General features: G+C 48.6%; 2 protein-coding genes across 5 annotated transcripts in view; both read right to left on the reverse strand.

The window, feature by feature from the left end:
* The window catches only part of LOC309364557 (uncharacterized protein), a 57,103-nt gene that overhangs the window by 5,888 nt on the left and 33,547 nt on the right, over positions 1-17,668 (reverse strand). For 2 of the 4 annotated variants that reach the window (XM_081902128.1, XM_081902125.1), the window contains exons 1-2: positions 8,190-8,337; positions 3,859-4,434 (exon numbers count right to left, since the gene is read on the reverse strand). In XM_081902128.1, coding sequence (XP_081758254.1) covers positions 3,859-4,242 — 384 coding nt within the window. In that variant the 5' untranslated portion in view covers positions 4,243-4,434; positions 8,190-8,337. Of the gene's footprint in view, positions 1-3,858; positions 4,435-8,189; positions 8,338-17,668 lie in introns of those variants that run through there. The other 2 variants (XM_081902126.1, XM_081902127.1) reach the window with 2 other exon arrangements.
* LOC309363252 (vomeronasal type-2 receptor 26-like) overlaps positions 4,375-17,668 on the reverse strand; it is a gene marked incomplete at its 3' end in the record, with an annotated part of 58,202 nt that continues 44,908 nt past the window's right edge. Inside the window, exon 14 of the mRNA XM_081899356.1 lies at positions 4,375-4,434. Within this exon, the coding sequence (XP_081755482.1) occupies positions 4,375-4,434 (60 nt within the window). The remainder of the gene's footprint in view (positions 4,435-17,668) is intronic.

The following is a 17,668-nucleotide window of genomic DNA, read 5'->3' on the forward strand; positions in this document are numbered from 1 at the left end:
TGGGACTGGTCTTCCGAGATGTCCTTCCAGAGAAGGCTGAATGAATTATCTGGTCAGAGATGCTTTATGTCCCCAGACCTAAATTCCCTTGTGTGGTGCCTTCTGAGGTAGAAATTCTGCTGGACCCACTATCAGTAAGGGGAGTCTCACGTACGCAAGGGTACAGCTTGACCGCAAAGCTTGCAGGAACTAGTTTAAGAGGAACCTAACAATGTTATGGGACGCGGGTGGTGCTGGTGGGCTAAACCACTGAGCCTAGGGCTTGCCGATCAGAAGGTCGGCGGTTTGAATCCCTGCGACGGGGTGAGCTCCCGTTGCTCAGTCCTGCTCCTGCCAACCTAGCAATTCGAAAGCATGTCAAAGTGCAAGTAGATAAATAGGTACCACTCTGGCGGGAAGGTAAACAGTGTTTCCGTGCGCTGCTCTGGTTCGCCTGAAGTGGCTTAGTCATGCTGGCCACATGACCCGGAAGCTGTATGCTGGGCTCCCTCGGCCAGTAAAGTGAGATGAGCGCCGCAACCCCAGAGTCGTCCACGATGGGACCTAACTGTCAGGGGTCCCTTTACCTTTAACAATGTTAAGAGTGAAAACCAGTTCCAGATACAGTGCAAGGAGGCCTGTGCACATATAGGAGGGGAGCCCCAACTCATGGATTGAGCAAGAGTTTCCAAGGAGTTCAAGAAGTTCGTTGGGGAGAATGAACAGCTAAGGCAACATATATTTCCTACACAGGAGTGAAGGCAAATGGCTATTCTCCCACAGACTCTGTCTGGTAAGGCACTGAAGTTTGAATAATTGGGAATCTGGTTTGAGCCTGCATACTGAACCCCCAAAGGGAATTTTCTCCAATACTTCCCTCCCTCTATGCGAGTGAAATCCTTGCATTTCCACCCCCATCGTCCAGCCCTGTCACTGAGGTCCAGATCCGAGGGTCTTCTGGCGGTTCCCTCACTGCGAAAAGTGAAATAACAGGGAACCAGGCAGAGGACCTTCTCGGTGGTGGTGCTTGCCCTGTGGAACGCCCTCCCGTCAGATGTCAAGGAGATAAACAATTACAAAGACGAACGCCTCGCAAGACGAAAAACCCGCTAGACGAAAGGGTTTTCCGTTTTGGAGGTGCTTCGTAAAACGAATTCCCCTATGGGGTTGCTTCGCAAGACGAAAAAAATCTTGCATCCCCCCGCGGGTTTTTTCCGCTTTTTTTGCCCTTTTCTTAAGCCGCTAAGCCGCTTATCAGCTGTTCCGCTGATAAGCCGCTTAACAGCTGATCGCTGGAAGCCGCTTGACAGCTGTAGCGCTAATCCGCTAAGCTGTCAATGGGCTTGCTTCGCAAGACGAAAAAACCGCTATACGAAGAGCCTCACGGAACGGATTAATTCAGTGTTTCCCAACCTTTTTTGGGCAAAGGCACACTTGTTTCATGAAAAAAATCTCGAGGCACACCACCATTAGAAAATGTTTAAAAAATTAACTGTGTGCCTATATTGACTATATATAAAGTAACTCTCTTTAATAGGCATCAAATAAACACAAAGAAAGTATTTTATAATTACTTTATTATGAAATAGGACGCACCTACTGTTTGGGGGGGGGAATAAAGGAAATTTTTTTTCCCTTTATTCCCCCCCCCAAAACCAGGTTGGGGAACAGTGGGATGGCGGTGCTGCGCCTCCCCGCTGTCCCCCGAGCTTGTGGGGCTGGCCCATGTCTGCCTGGCGCGAGGGGCGCTCTGCTTCAGGGCGCCCCGAGCGTCGGGCGGCAGGCTACAGTCCGCAGCATGGGGAACCCTCTGTTTCAGGGCAGCCCACGCGCCTCCGGGTGCGCAAGGCTTGCCAACACGAGCGCGGAGCACGGGGCGTCCTCCGAAGGGCGCCCAGTGCTCCGCGCTGCCAGCTGCCACCCGCAAGCCTTGCGCTCTCGGGGGGAGATCCCCCGGGTGCGCAAGGCTGGCCAACACCAGCGCAGAGCACGGGGCGTCCTCCAAAGGGCGCCCCGTGCTCCCGGCTTCCGCCCGCAAGCCTTGCGCTCTCGGGGGGAGATCCCCCGGGTGCGCAAGGCTTGCCGACACCAGCACGGAGCACGGGGCGTCCTCCGAAGGGCGCCCCGTGCTCCGCGCTGCCAGCTGCCTCCCGCAAGCCTTGCGCTCTCGGGGGGAGATCCCCCGGGTGCGCAAGGCTTGCAGACACCAGCGCGGAGCACGGGGCGTCCTCCGAAGGGCGCCCCGTGCTCCGCGCTGCCAGCTGCCGCCCGCAAGCCTTGCGCTCTCGGGGGGGAGATCCCCCGGGTGCGCAAGGCTGGCCAACACCAGCGCGGAGCACGTGGCGTCCTCCGAAGGGCACCCCGTGCTCCGCGCTGCCAGCTGCCGCCCACAAGCCTTGCGCTCTCGGGGGGAGATCCCCCGGGTGCGCAAGGCTGGCCAATACCAGCGCGGAGCACGGGGCGTCCTCCGAAGGGCGCCCCGTGCTCCGCGCTGCCAGCTGCCGCCCGCAAGCCTTGCGCTCTCGGGGGGAGATCCCCCGGGTGCGCAAGGCTTGCCGACACCAGCGCGGAGCACGGGGCGTCCTCCGAAGGGCGCCCCGTGCTCCGCGCTGCCAGCTGCCGCCCGCAAGCCTTGCGCTCTCGGGGGGAGATCCCCCGGGTGCGCAAGGCTTGCCGACACCAGCGCGGAGCACGGGGCGTCCTCCGAAGGGCGCGCCGTGCTCCGCGCTGCCGGCTGCCGCCCGCAAGCCTTGCTCCCGCCGCCCGACTCGCCCGCCTCCCTCCCACGGCACACCAGGCAACGTCTCGCGGCACACTAGTGTGCCACGGAACACCGGTTGGGAAACACTGGATTAATTTCGTCTTGCGAGGCACCACTGTATAGGACTTTAAGAAGACATTTGAAGGCAGCCCTGTTTTTTATGTTTGGTGTTTTATTGTGTAATAATAATAATAATAATAATAATAATAATTTATTATTTATACCCCGCCCATCTGGCTGGGCTTCCCCAGCCACTCTGCACGGCTTCCAACAAAATATTAAAGTATCGTAATACATCAAACATTAAAAGCTTTCCTAAACAGGGCTGCCTTCAGATGCCTTCTAAAAGTCTGGCAGTTGTTGTTCTCTTTGACATCTGGTGGGAGGGCGTTCCACAGGGAGGGCGCCACTACCGAGAAGGCCCTCTGCCTGGTTCCCAGGCCCTCGGCGCTGGACCTCAGTGTCCGGGCTGAACGATGGGGGTGGAGACGCTCCCTCATGTATACTGGACTGAGGCCGTTAAGGGCTTTAAAGGTCAGCACCAACACTTTGAATTGTGCTCGGAAACGTACTGGGAGCCAATATAGGTTTTTCAAGACTGGTGTTATATGGTCTTGGCGGCCACTCCCAGTCACCAGTCTAGCTGCCGCATTCTGGATTAAGTGCAGTTTCCAGGTCACCTTCAAAGGTAGCCCCACATAGAGTGCATTGCAGTAGTCTAAGCGGGAGATAATAAGAGCATGCACCACTCTGGCGAGACAGTCCATGGGCAGGAAGGGTCTCAGTTTGCGTACCAGATGTTGCTGGTAAACAGCTGCCCTGGACACAGAATTGACCTGCACCTCCATGGACAGCTGAGAGTCCAAAATGACTCCCAGGCTGCGCGCTTGGTCCTTCAGGGGCACAGTTACCCCATTCAGGACCAGGGTGTCTTCCATACCTGCCTGCCTCCTGTCCCCCAAAACAGTACTTCTGTCTTGTCACGATTCAACCTCAACCTGTTAGCCGCCATCCATCCTCCAACCAACATATATTTTGCCAGAAGCCGCCCAGAGTGACTGCGGCGACCCAGTCAGATGGGGCAGCACAGAAATAATAAAATTGCTACTGTGACTCACCCGTTGCTCTGCCTCTTGGCTCATGAGGAAACCTTCCGCCAGGGCCACCGCCTGGGAGCAGGTCTCCGCTCCACACTCCCTCACCCAGCTCTCCATCTCCGGGGGGAGGACAGCCAGGAACTTCTCCAGGACCACCAGGTCCAGCATCTGAGCTTTGGTGTGCTTTTCTGGCTTCAGCCACTGATGGCAAAGATGGTGGAGTCGGCTGCAAACCTCCCGGGGCCCCTCAGCTTCCTGGTAGCAGAACTGGTGAAAGCGCCATTCGTCTGAGCTGCTGTAGGCCTTGCTCAGGCGCTTGCACACAGTTTTTTCCCAGAAGGCCCCACTTCCCCCAGCCTGGCGGTCTCTTTGGGCTTTGGTCCTAGCTGAATCATCCTCTTCCATCTTCAATTTGTACTCAAAAGAAGGGTCTCTTTGCTCCGAGTTGGTCTAAGGCTACTTTCGTCCGCAGGTGCTCCTGAACTGAGTGGCGGCCGCCGTGCTCAGCCCCGCAAAGGCTAATACGTCTTCCTTGTTTCAAGAAGAGGCTTTCGGAGCAAAAAACTGGGCATTCCCTGCAATCTGCCAGAGCTTCTCCTGTGGGGAAAAGTGAAATGAGATGAGACCATAAGAATCAGAGACAGCCAAGAAAAGATGGCCGTTCTGAGTTGGTTTCAACCAAGTCCTACTCAAAGGCAGACACACTGAAATCAATAAACAAAAGTTTGTCGTGTCCACTGACTTCAACAGGCCTACTATGAAAGCTTGTCGTTCTAAAACAGCTTCTAACATGGTTGGTAGCTGCAGCTAGAATTTGAATAGCCGAAGAGTGGGAAACCCTGGAAAACCTACTTTTCTCTTTGTAGATGTCTCTGGACTTCAGGTACCGTAGAAAATGCTATACAGTGGTACCTTGGGTTACATACGCTTCAGGTTACAGACTCCGCTAACCCAGAAATAGTACCTCAGGTTAAGAACTTTGCTTCAGGATGAGATCAGAAATTGTGGTCCAGCAGCAGCAGGAGGTCCCATTAGCTAAAGTGGTGCTTCAGGTTAAGAACAGTTTCAGGTTAAGAACGGACCTCCGAAAAAAATTAAGTACTTAACCCGAGATACCACTGTACTTCTGGTTAACCTTTTCTGAACATCTTCAATACCCCCCTTTTTTTGCAGTGAGGAACATACACAGTATTCCAAATATGGCCATGCCATATTTTTGTATAATGGGCATTATGATATTCGCAGTTTTATTTTCAATTTCTTTCCTAATGATCCCCAGCACCAAATTCACCTTTTTCATAGCTGCTGCACACTTCCATGAGACCCCCTTAAAATGTCTGTTTACTTCGGTCAAGGATAGATCGTTACTGCTGCGTAAAATCCAGATATTTATATAAACTTCAAAGCCTGTACGCTGCAGCTTGGAACCTATCTAAAGACCTAATGCAATGGGGGAAATCTCAGAGTGTTGTTGTTGTTGTTTAGTCGTTTAGTCGTGTCCGACTCTTCGTGACCCCATGGACCAGAGCACGCCAGGCACTCCTGTCTTCCACTGCCTCCCGCAGTTTGGTCAGACTCATGTTTGTAGCTTCGAAGACACTATCCAACCATCTCGTCCTCTGTCGTCCCCTTCTCCTTGTGCCCTCCATCTTTCCCAACATCAGGGTCTTTTCCAGGGAGTCTTCTCTTCTCATGAGGTGGCCAAAGTACTGGAGCCTCAGCTTCACGATCTGTCCTTCCAGTGAGCACTCAGGGCTGATTTCCTTCAGAATGGATCGGTGAATGAATGAATGAATCTCAGAGTAGTGAAGCGTAATTAAACAACTATGTTAAAGAGGGAGCAAAAATGAATATAAAAAAGAACTCAGTAAGTACTGATGTAAAAACAAACAAAAAGGAACTAGGAATATCTGGGGACATGCAAAAGATGTTACAGAAGTGTACTAAGAATACAGTACAGTATACAGCCCTGTGGCTGCGTGACAGTAGTTTATCCCTCACAGCACTACTATTAACAGCACACTTAATGAACTACAGTTCCCAGTGTAGACGCAGGTGAAGGTTGTACAGGCTGAAGAAGCCTTTGCAAAGTGCTAGAGGCATCAGGTCACACACCTGGGGTTCTGGGGCAAAGAAGAAATAACCTCTCCCAATATTGGAAAGCCATAAACCCCGGCTGATGCCCATCCCAAGCCTTAAGCCTGGTGGGCTCAATTTGTTAAAGCATGGTGGTGAAAATGCCCAGGCTGCAGGTTTGATACCTATGGGATAGCTACAACTAATCCAGAATGCGGCAGCTAGACTGGTGACTGGGAATGGTCGCCGACACCATATCACACCGGTTCTGAAAGACCTACATTGGCTCCCAGTACGTTTCCGAGCACAATTCAAAGTGTTGGTGCTGACCTTTAAAGTAAGGTTACCAGACGTCCCTGGATTTACAAATCAGTCCCCGTACAAAATCCACTGATGTTGAAAAGTGTCCTCAGATTCATTGAAAAAAATCTGGTAGCCTTACCTTAAAGCCCTAAACAGCCTCGGCCCTTACCCAATCATTCAGCCCCAACACTGAGGTCCAGCTCCGAGGGCCTTCTGGCGGTTCCCTCTCTGCGAGAAGTGAGGTTACAGGGAACCAGACAGAGGGCCTTCTCGGTAGTGGCGCCTGCCCTGTGGAATGCCCTCTCATCAGATGTCAAGGAAATAAACAACTACCTGACTTTTAGAAGACATCTGAAGGCAGCCCTGCTCAGGGAAGTTTGATCTTTTATTGTGTTTTTAATCTTTTGTTAGGAGCCTCCCAGAGTGGCTGGGGAAACCCAGCGAGGTGAGTGGGGTATAAATAAATTATTATTATTATTATTATTATTATTATTATTATTATTATTATTATTATTATTCCTGCATTGCAGGGTGTTGAACTAGACGGTCCTCAGGGTCCCTTCAAACTCTGATTCTATGGCGCAGGTTCCTCCTTGGCAAAAATAAAATATAAAAACGGCAAACCTAGGAACACCGGATGTGACCTTCTGCCAAGTCAGACCATTGGTCTATCAAGCTCAATATGACTGACTCTGACTTGCAGTGGCTCTGCAGAGTTTCAGGGGACATTTGCAGACCTACCAAAATTAAAAGATGCCTGCTTCTTGGGAGAAAAGCAATGACAAACCTAGACAGCATCTTAAAAAGCAGAGACATCACCTTGCCAACAAAGGTCCATATAGTTAAAGTTATGGTTTTCCCAGTAGTGATGTATGGAAGTGAGAGCTGGACCGTAAAGAAGGCTGATCGCCAAAGAATGGATGCTTTTGAATTATGGTGCTGGAGGAGACTCTTGAGAGTCCCATGGACTGCAAGAAGATTAAACCTCTCCATCTTGAAGGAAATCAGCCCTGAGTGCTCACAGGAAGGACAGATCCTGAAGCTGAGGCTCCAAGACTCTGGCCACCTCATGAGAAGAGAAGACTCCCTGGAAAAGACCCTGATGTTGGGAAAGATGGAGGGCACAAGAAGAAGGGGACGACAGAGGACGAGATGGTTGGACAGTGTACTCGAAGCTACCAGCATGAGTTTGACCAAACTGCGGGAGGCAGTGGAAGACAGGAGTGCCTGGCGTGCTCTGGTCCAGGGGGTCATGGACACGACTAAATGACTAAACAACAACAACTGGAGAAGTCGGGGATTGAACCAGGGACCTTGTGCATGCAAAACAAGATGCTCTGGCTTCTCAGATTACACAGGGACATATTCCTTTTTCAAAGCAAACCACTGGCCTATTTAGCTTAAGATTCAAGCTGGGCAAATTTTTTCTGCATCCAACAGTAATAGCCTTAATGACTATGCTCTGACTGCACAGCTGGAAGCAGAAATGCTTCTGAGTTGCTGGAAACTGCAGGGGTCGGGCTGCTCTCTGGTGCTTGCATCCTGCTTGCGGGTTTCCCATCATAATGATCAGCCTCTGTGAGAAGAGGATGCGGGACTTAGGTGGGCCATTGGCCGGATCCAGCAGCCTCGTCTTACGTGGCTGGGAGGCAGGCAATGCAACCCAGCAGGATAGCCCTGGGGAGGGAATCGGGGGTCTTTAGCAACCAAAAAAGCCCCTCCCTGGCATTTCTCGACGTACCTAAAAGCAAAATTCGCTCTTTCCCTCCGGATTCTGGTGCACCGCTGCCTCCCCCATGCACCCCCCTCCCCGAATCCCCGGAGCTTCTAATTTTTGCAAAAACTGAGATGCCTCCCCCTGCAGACCCCGGCCTGGCTTGCAATTGCAAAGGGTCGTGCAATGCAAAGAACGCCCCCCACCCCCCCGTTCCCTATTCCATTTTTGCAAACCCGAATTCTCTCCAGCTCCTCACCTGGGCGGGGGCGGGGGACTTACGAGAAGGCCGTTTCCCCACGTGCATTCGTTACGGGGTCGTAGAGATAGGAAAGGGCAGCGAGGTACCGAGTTCACTTCCGGTTCCCATTCAAACGCCCGACCTCCACCCACACCCCTCCAAGTGTGGGTGGATGGGTGGGTGGGTGGGGGGAGATCTGCAGTATTTGCAGCTTTAGCTCTATGGCCGCGTTCGAAAGGGAACCTGAAGTGTCTCTTCAGGTGGTTTGCATTTTGCAGCAATGCAAATAAGGAGCGCTGCTTAATTGAAGGCAATTTTTGCAAGGAAAAGGGGGGCACTCGGTGGTCCTCCAGTGGACTTGAGCTCAGTTTCCTAGAGAGGAAGGATATTCAAAAAGCTGTGGGAGGGGGCTGCGGGGGAAATCACAGAATAGATCATAGAATTGCAGTATTTGGGGGTTGGTTCTGAGGATCAGCTAGGATCAACGCGGCTGTCCCATACAGGGATCGAACCTGCAACCTTGGCATTATCAGCACCATAGTGCTCGGTCTCGTGGGATCGCCTGGCCAAAAAGCGTGGGCGGTTGAGGCTGGTGCAATATTGGGGAGGAGCAATATTGCGAGGAGGAGATAGGGATTTGCTTTGGGGGCATAGCTGTCAACGTTTTCCTTTTTTTAAAAAAGGGAAATTCCCTTATTGCGAATAGGATTCCTTGCAAGAAAAGGGAAAAGCTGACAGCTATGTTTTGGGGTAAAAAAAGAGTAAAGAGGCACACCCACACTTTCCACAATATCCAGATGCAAGGTTTCCAAAGACCCATGGGTGGTGTTCAAATGATCTGAGCTCGGGTTCTTAAGAGAGAGGGATAACATTTTTAAATAAAAAAAGTGGGAAGGGGGATACTGTTTTAAACAAAATCTCTCCTTTTTCCCTAATGGGGTGTCCAAGAGCCCGTATAGAGTCCTTACATAGGTTCCCTGTTGGTAGGAGAAAATAACAGAGGCCAACCAGAGAATATTGAGAAGCAAAGCAGCTAGCAAGCCTGATCTTTATTGATCTGTTGCAACAGGGTGCTCCCCTCACACGCAGGAAAGAAGGACCCAGAACAGAGGTGTGCCTGCCCTTATATAAACATTTTAAATTCTCCGTCCTGGAGCTCAATACCACCCCCAGAAACATCATACATACATCACAGAAGGGGTGTAACCCATCATACCTACATCGTACCTTCATCACAGAAAAGGCGGTCTACAGCAGAAATTTGAATGTTGTTGTTTTACCTGTCTGCCAGTGTAGCCTTATGAGGCTTTGCCCTCGGGTGGGAAAAATATTGCGCCTGGGAAAGGGAAGTGGGAGTCAACAGACACTCAAGGAATAGTTTCGGAGAAAAGGCTTTTATTTCTACCATCCATGAACTGGTAGAAGGAGCAAGTGTGATAAGTCACAAAAAGCATGCACGAAGTTCACAGTCATGTGCACAAGCATATATACCCCTTTCCAGTTCCCTCCTCCTTTCTCCTCCCTCAGGAGTCCTCTGAGCATGAACAGAAAGCTGTCTTGGGACTATTGGACTCTTGGCACCCTTCCCAGGAAAGGGGTTTCAGAGTGTTCAGATATGTTTCAATCTCTTGTTCTGGCATGCTTCCCGGACAGAAAGGAAGTTGCAATGTGGTTCTTTAGCAAGGCCAGAAGGCATCAGAAAGGCCTGAGAAACAATGGACTGTTCTCTACCTTTGTTACAGCCGAGCGGAATGTTTCTGATGCTTAGCTAATGCCTTTGAGCTGCTGAGAAAAATGATTTTGAAAAGCTCTGAGAAGCTTTGAGCCTGCTTTGGTGGGGGGTGACTTCGGGCCTAGGTGGGGTCACCTGTCCTCACCTTCCTTCACCAGGTTATCTGATAATGCCTTATCTGATTGCCTTTTCTGGTAGTCTGGCCATTCCATTGAGATGGTGATTACCCAATTCCTGAGACAATGGGAAGGTTCCCTCGCCCGCTCCCTCCTTGCCGAGAAAACATTTGGTCAGTTTGGGAGTCAAAAATGGTTTCAGGACTCTATTCCTGTGCTGCTCCAGACATGTGGTTTATATATTTATGTACGTGTTTGCTTGATACATTTATGGACATTTATTTTACACACATGCATATATGACCTTAATTTTTTTATTACAATACAAAATAGATAGAAGAGCCTTCTCCTATATTCCTGCATTGCAGGGGGTTACCCTGACTAGATGACTCTTCCAACGCTACAATTCTGCGATACTGTGATATAAATGTAACAAATAAATTCAAATAGCTTTTGGGGTTTGGGTTTGGGATGGGTTTTTGGAAGACGCTTGTGAGTGAATTAACTTTATGTGTGGAGATCAGTGTACGCTGACCAACGCACAGTCTTTGCAGTAAAGCTCTCTTCCAATCGCATGAGTAATCACGACGACCAGTAGATTCTTATCTGCTGTAGCCTTCATCCAGCCACAGCCGTTGACACTTGTGGACACATGACACTTGTTGTCTTCCACCTGTTATAATAATAATAATAATAATTTATTATTTATACCCCACCCATCTGGCTGAGTTTCCCCAGCCACTCTGGGCGGCTCCCAATCAGTGTGAAAAACAGTACAGCATTACATATTAAAAACTTCCCTAAACAGGGCTGCCTTAAGATGTTTTCTGAATGTCAGGTAATTCTTTATCTCTTTGACATCTGATGGGAGGGCGTTCCACAGGGCGGGCGCCACTACCGAGAAGGCCCTCTGTCTGGTTCCCTGTAGCCTCACTTCTCGCAATGACGGAACCGCCAGAAGGCCCTCGGCGCTGGATCTCAGTGTCCGGGCTGGACGATGGGGGTGGAGACGCTCCTTCAGGTATACAGGACCGAGGCCGTTTAGGGCTTTAAAGGTCAGCACCAACACTTTGAATCGTGCTCGGAAACGTACTGGGAGCCAGTGCAGATCTCTCAGAACCGGTGTTATGTGGTCCCGGCGGCTGCTCCCAGTCACCAGTCTAGCTGCCGCATTCTGGATTAATTGCAGTTTCCGGGTCACCTTCAAAGGTAGCCCCACGTAGAGCGCGTTGCAGTAGTCCAAGCATGAGATAACTAGAGCATGCACCACTCTGGCGAGACAGTCCGCGGGGAGGTAGGGTCTTAGCCTGCGTACCAGGTGGAGCTGGTAGACAGCTGCCCTGGACACAGAGTTAACCTGCGCCTCCATGGACAGCTGTGAGTCCAAAATGACTCCCAGGCTGCGCACCTGGTCCTTCAGGGGCACAGTTACCCCATTCAGGACCAGGGAATCCTCCACACCTGCCCGCCTCCTGTCCCCCAAAAACAGTACTTCTGTCTTGTCAGGATTCAACCTCAATCTGTTAGCCGCCATCCAACCTCCAACCGCCTCCAGGCACTCACACAGGACCTTCACCGCCTTCACTGGTTCTGATTTAAAGGAGAGGTAGAGCTGGGTGTCATCTGCATACTGATGAACACGCAGTCCAAACCCCCTGATGATCTCTCCCAGCGGCTTCATATAGATATTAAAAAGCATGGGGGAGTGGACAGAACCCTGAGGCACCCCACAAGTGAGAGCCCAGGGGTCTGAACACTCACCCCCCACCACCACTTTCTGGACACGGCCCAGGAGGAAGGAGCGGAACCACTGTATGACAGTGCCCCCAGCTCCCAGCCCCTCTAGACGGTCCAGAAGGATGTTATGGTCGATGGTGTCAAAGGCCGCTGAGAGATCCAGCAGAACTAGGAAACAGCTCTCACCTTTGTCCCTAGCCCGCCGGAGATCATCAACCAGCGCGACCAAGGCAGTTTCAGTCCCATGGTGAGGCCTGAATCCCGATTGGAAGGGATCCAAATGGTCCGTTTCCTCCAGGCGTGCTTGGAGTTGCTCAGCAACCACCCGCTCAATCACCTTGCCCAAGAATGGCAGATTTGAGACTGGGCGATAGTTGGCCAAATTGGCCGGGTCTAAAGATGTTTTTTTAAGAAGCGGTTTAATGACCGCCTCTTTCAGCGGGTCTGGGAAGGCTCCCTCACAGAGGGAAGCATTCACCACCCCGCAGAGCCCATCGCCCAGCGCTTCCCGGCTCGCTTTTATCAGCCAGGATGGGCAAGGATCAAGGAGACAGGTGGTCGGTTTCACTCGTCCAAGCAGCCTGTCCACATCCTCGGAGGTAACAGATTGGAATTGATCCCATATAACAGGACCAGACAGAACTCTAGCACTCTCCCGCCCTGGCCCTGCTCCCACGGTGGAGTCTACCTCCTTCTGAATCTGAGCGATTTTATCTGCAAAAAACTTTGCAAAAGCATTGCAGGAGATCTTGGGGTCCCTACCAGGCCCCGGTGGTACAGGTGGTTCCGATAAACTGCAAACCACCTGAAAAAGTCTCCTGCTGCTGTTTTCTGCAGATGCAATGGAGGCGGCGAAGAAGGCCCTCTTCGCCGTTGCCATTGCCACTTGGTAGGCTCGACGTTGAGCTCTAACCCGTGTCCGGTCTGATTCAGAATGAGTTTTCCGCCACCGGCGCTCTAGCCGTCTCAACGATTGTTTCATCACCCTCAGCTCCGGGGAAAACCACGGGGCTGTCCGGGCTCCATGCAATCGGAGAGGGCACTTCGGAGCCAGACAGTCAATTGCCCTGGTTAACTCCGCATTCCAGCGTGCCACCAGGGAATCAGCTGAAAGGCCATCAACTTGGGATAAAGCATCCCCTACCACTCTCTGGAAGCCAATTGGATCCATTAAGTGGCGGGGGCGGACCATCCGAATCGGTCCCACCTCCCTGCGGAGGGGAAGGGTTGCGGAGAAGTCCAGTTGCACCAGGAAGTGATCTGACCATGGCACTTCTTTTGTTTCACTTTTAGTTAATGTCAGATCACCAACATCCGTAGAGGTAAACACCAAGTCTAAGGCATGTCCGTGGCTATGAGTTGGGCCAGACTTATTCAGGGACAGCCCATGGAGGCCATGCTTTCCACGAAGTCCTGAGCGGCTCCTTGTAAGGTCGTGTCGGCATGGATGTTAAAATCCCCCAGGACAACCAAGCTAGGTGTCTCCAGGAGCATATCCGCCACGACCTGAAGCAGCTAGGGCAGGGAATCCTTGGTGCAGCGGGGAGGTCGGTACACCAGTAGGAATCCTGTACTGCCCCTATTGCCCAACTTCCAGAACATGCACTCAGAAAACTGGGTCTTCCCAATAGGACGCCTGGTGCAGACTAATGACTTCCTAAAAATCACTGCAACCCCCCCTCCCCGCCCACATGACCTGGGTTGCTGTGCGTAAGAGAAACCTGGTGGGCAAGCAGCGGCAAGGACAGGCCCATCTGCTTCATCCAACCAGGTCTCTGTCACACATGCCAGGTCAAATCCTCCATCCACAATCAGGTCGTGGATGGCAGTGGTTTTATTCATCATTGACCTGGCATTGCACAGCAACACTTTCAGGTCATGTGGGTTTCCCTTGCTGATTACTGTATCCTTCCGGTCAGGACCAGACCTGGAGGCAGGGATAGTCCTCAAACAACGACTAAACCTGCCTCCTCGGTAATGACATGGTCTGGTCTTAGCATAACTCCTCCTCCTGCCCGTGATCACTGAGATCGGGTGTCCCAATACATCCCCCCCTGTGGAACCTGCCCCACCTAATCTATTGGCTGAGGCCCACTCCCAGGCAGCCATGACCCCTATATAATTTAATTTAACAGAATAATAATAATAAAACAAAACAGAACAAAACAAAACAAAACAAAGCAAGGGACAATAGTGCTGACTCAGTGCTTATCCCACCCCAAGCAAAAATAAAATAATGAAATAGTATAATATTCTAAAAAACAACAACCACCATTTAAAATGCTGCAAATTAAAAGCGATTAAAACATTTAAAACCATTTTGTCCATTGCTGCCGGTAGCTGCTCAGGCCTCTAAACTGTAGTGGTAGTGCATGCCCCGCCCCCTAGGCCGGATGGAGTTGGCAGGAGAGGGAGCGGTCCTCCCAACACTCACGCAAGCAGCAGCAGCAGCCGCTGTTCTGCTGTTCAGGACTTCTTGGATCATTCTTTGTCTAGCTCGTCCCCTTTGGCCTTACTACCTTGGGTGACTGCTGGGAGTACAAGATCAGACCTCACCTGGAGTACTGTGTCCAGTTCTGGGCACCACAGTTCAAGAAGGACACTGACAAACTGGAACATGTCCAGAGGGCAACCAAAATGGTCAAAGGCCTGGAAACGATGCCCTATGAGGAACAGCTAAGGGAGCTGGGCATGTTTAGCCTGGAGAAGAGGAGGTTAAGGGGTGATATGATAGCCATGTTCAAAAGGATGTCACATAGAGGAGGGAGAGAGGTTGTTTTCTGCTGCTCCCGAGAAGCGGACACGGAGCAATGGATCCAAACTACAAGAAAGAAGATTCCACCTAAACATTAGGAAGAACTTCCTGACAGTAAGAGCTGTTTGACAGTGGAATTTGCTGCCAAGGAGTGTGGTGGAGTCTCCTTCTTTGGAGGTCTTTAAGCAGAGGCTTGACAACCATATGTCAGGAGTGCTCTGATGGTGTTTCCTGCTTGGCAGGGGGTTGGACTCAATGGCCCTTGTGGTCTCTTCCAACTCTATGATTCTATGATTCTAAGATTTCTGACGCCTTTGCTCAAAAGAGTCATAGGAACGTGCAAGCCCACTCACCACGACAACGTGATGATCCTTCGAGTGAGACTTGATCCAATGACATGGTTCAGTACACCAAGCCTGCAAAAACTAGCATTTTTTATTTTTATTTTATTTTTTAATATAAAGCTTTTAAAAAAATTATTTATTATTAATGTTGCAATACATATATGAAATCTTTACATAATGATACATATACATTATATTCGCAAATTCACATTTTCACATTTCATTATGTAACAACATTTATCCATTTTTTATTTCTTGCCCTGTGTCTTCCCTCCATCCGTGCGTGACTTCCTTGCTATTATTTTATAACTTTATTTTTGAGATTGTATTTTTGTATCTTAATAATTAAACATTCAGTCTTATATATCTGCTTAGCTTAACTTAACTTTGTGAAATCAGTCTATACATATCAACAAATTCTTGTTGGAGCATCTTTTTGGTGATGTATTCTTCTACACATTTCCATTCCTGTTTGAGATTTTGACTAGATTGCATTCTAATTGTTGCCGTCGTTTTTGCTAATTCAATCATTTTTTTAAAAAAATATGTTGCCAATCTTTCTTTTTTTTAAATTCTTTTTATTGAGTTCTTGAAAAAACTACATCGAAAAGCAAAAAACGCACACGCAATTACAAGATAGAAATAGAAAAGCAAGAAAGAAAAGAAGAAAAGAAAAGAAAAGAAAAAGAAACAAAAAGAGAAAATCGGAATAAAACAGACAAATTTACAAACATTTGTTTTTTGTTTTTTTTATAAATATTTATTGGAGTTTTAAATAAAAGAAATACAGAAATAATAAACAGCGTTACTTTGTTTTTACAAAATTTCATAACATCTTTGGACTTCCTCACATCCCCCGCTCCCACTTACATCATTGATAAATTTTTGTCAAGCAAATTATCATCTTATTTTCAATTTTATAACCACTTCTTTAAATACAATATAATAATTCTCCAACCAGTTTTGTTTCTCTTAATTTCTCTTATCATCAAATTCAAATCCAATTTAGTGATGGCCAATTATTTATAACCAAGCATCCTTCTTAATATTCCACTAAATCACAATACTTCTGTAGATAAATCTTGAATTTCTTCCAATCTTCTTCGATCCTTTCTTCTCCCAGGTCTCGGATTCTGCCAGTCATCTCCGCCAGTTGCATATAGTCCATCAGTTGCATCTGCCATTCTTCCAGTGTGGGTAGATCTTGAGTTTTCCAGTTCTTAGCGAGTAGTATCCTTGCTGCTGTTGTTGCATACATGAAAAATGTTCTATCCTTCTTTAACACCTTCTGGTCGACAATGCCCAGAAGAAAGGCCTCTGGTTTCTTGGTGAAGGTATACTTAAATACCTTTTTCAACTCATTATATATAATTTCCCAGAAGACCTTCACTTTTGGGCAGGTCCACCAGAGGTGAAAGAATGTTCCTTCGTTTCCTTTACATTTCCAACATTTATTATCAGACGAATGGTATATTTTGGCAAGTTTAACTGGGGTCATGTACCACCTGTATATCATTTTCATTACATTTTCTTTCAAAGCATTACATGCAGTAAAGTTCAGCCCAGTGGTCCACAACCTTTCCCAGTCTTCAAACATAATATTATGCCCAATGTCCTGTGCCCATTTTATCATAGCAGACTTAACCATTTCGTCTTGTGTATTCCATTTCAACAGCAAGTTATACATTCTTGAAAGTACCTTAGTCTTAGGTTCTAACAATTCTGTTTCCAACTTCGATTTCTCCACCTGGAACCCTAACTTTTTATCACTTTTGAAAATTTCTTTAATCTGAGCGTAGTGTAACCAGTCTCGCACTTTATCCTTCATTTTCTCCATACTCTGCAATTTCCAATTGTCTCCGTCTTTTTCTAACAGTTCCCAATATTTTGGCCAATAGGCTTCCATATTGGGTGTTTTTCGGGCCTTAGCTTCCAAAGGTGATAGCCACCTTGGAGTTTTATTTTCCAATAAGTCTTTATATTTTGTCCAGACATTAAACACTGCTTTTCTGACAATATGGTTCTTAAAGGCCTTATTGATCTTAACCTTATCATACCATAAGTATGCATGCCAACCAAAAGCGTTGTTATAACCTTCCAGATCTAACACGTCAGTGTCCTCGAGAAGTAGCCAATCTTTTAGCCAGCAGAAAGCTGCGGCTTCATAGTACAACCTTAAGTCTGGCAGGGCGAAGCCCCCTCTTTCTTTCGCATCTGTTAATATCTTAAACTTAATTCTGGGCTTTTTGCCCTGCCAGACAAATTTGGAAATATCTCTCTGCCACCTCCGGAAACACTCCGTTTTGTCCACAATTTGCAATGTTTGGAACAGAAACAACATCTTTGGCAATACATTCATCTTAATAGCAGCAATTCGGCCCAACAAAGAAAGCTTCAATTTTGCCCAGCTATCCAAGTCTCTCTTAATTTCAGACCAGCATTTTTCATAATTGTCCTTAAATAGACTCAGATTTTTGGCTGTTATGTTGACCCCTAGGTACTTTACCTTTTTCACCAATGATAATTCTGTTTCTCTCTGAAACCGTTTTGACTCTGTATCTGTCATATTTTTCCCTAACACCTTCGTTTTTTGTTTGTTTAGCTTAAATCCCGCCACCTGACCAAAATCATGTATCAATTGTAATACTCTTTTCGTACTAGACTCTGGCTCCTGCAGTGTCAAAACTAGGTCATCTGCAAAAGCTTTAAGTTTATATTGTTTCGCTCCGACCTGAATCCCCTGCACCAACCGGTCACCTCTGATCAAGTTCAGGAGCACCTCCAAAACTGAAATAAATAACATTTGACCTCCT

The sequence above is a fragment of the Podarcis melisellensis genome (assembly GCF_964234715.1).
Source record: "Podarcis melisellensis genome assembly, chromosome: 2".
Taxonomy (NCBI): Eukaryota; Metazoa; Chordata; class Lepidosauria; order Squamata; family Lacertidae; genus Podarcis; species Podarcis melisellensis.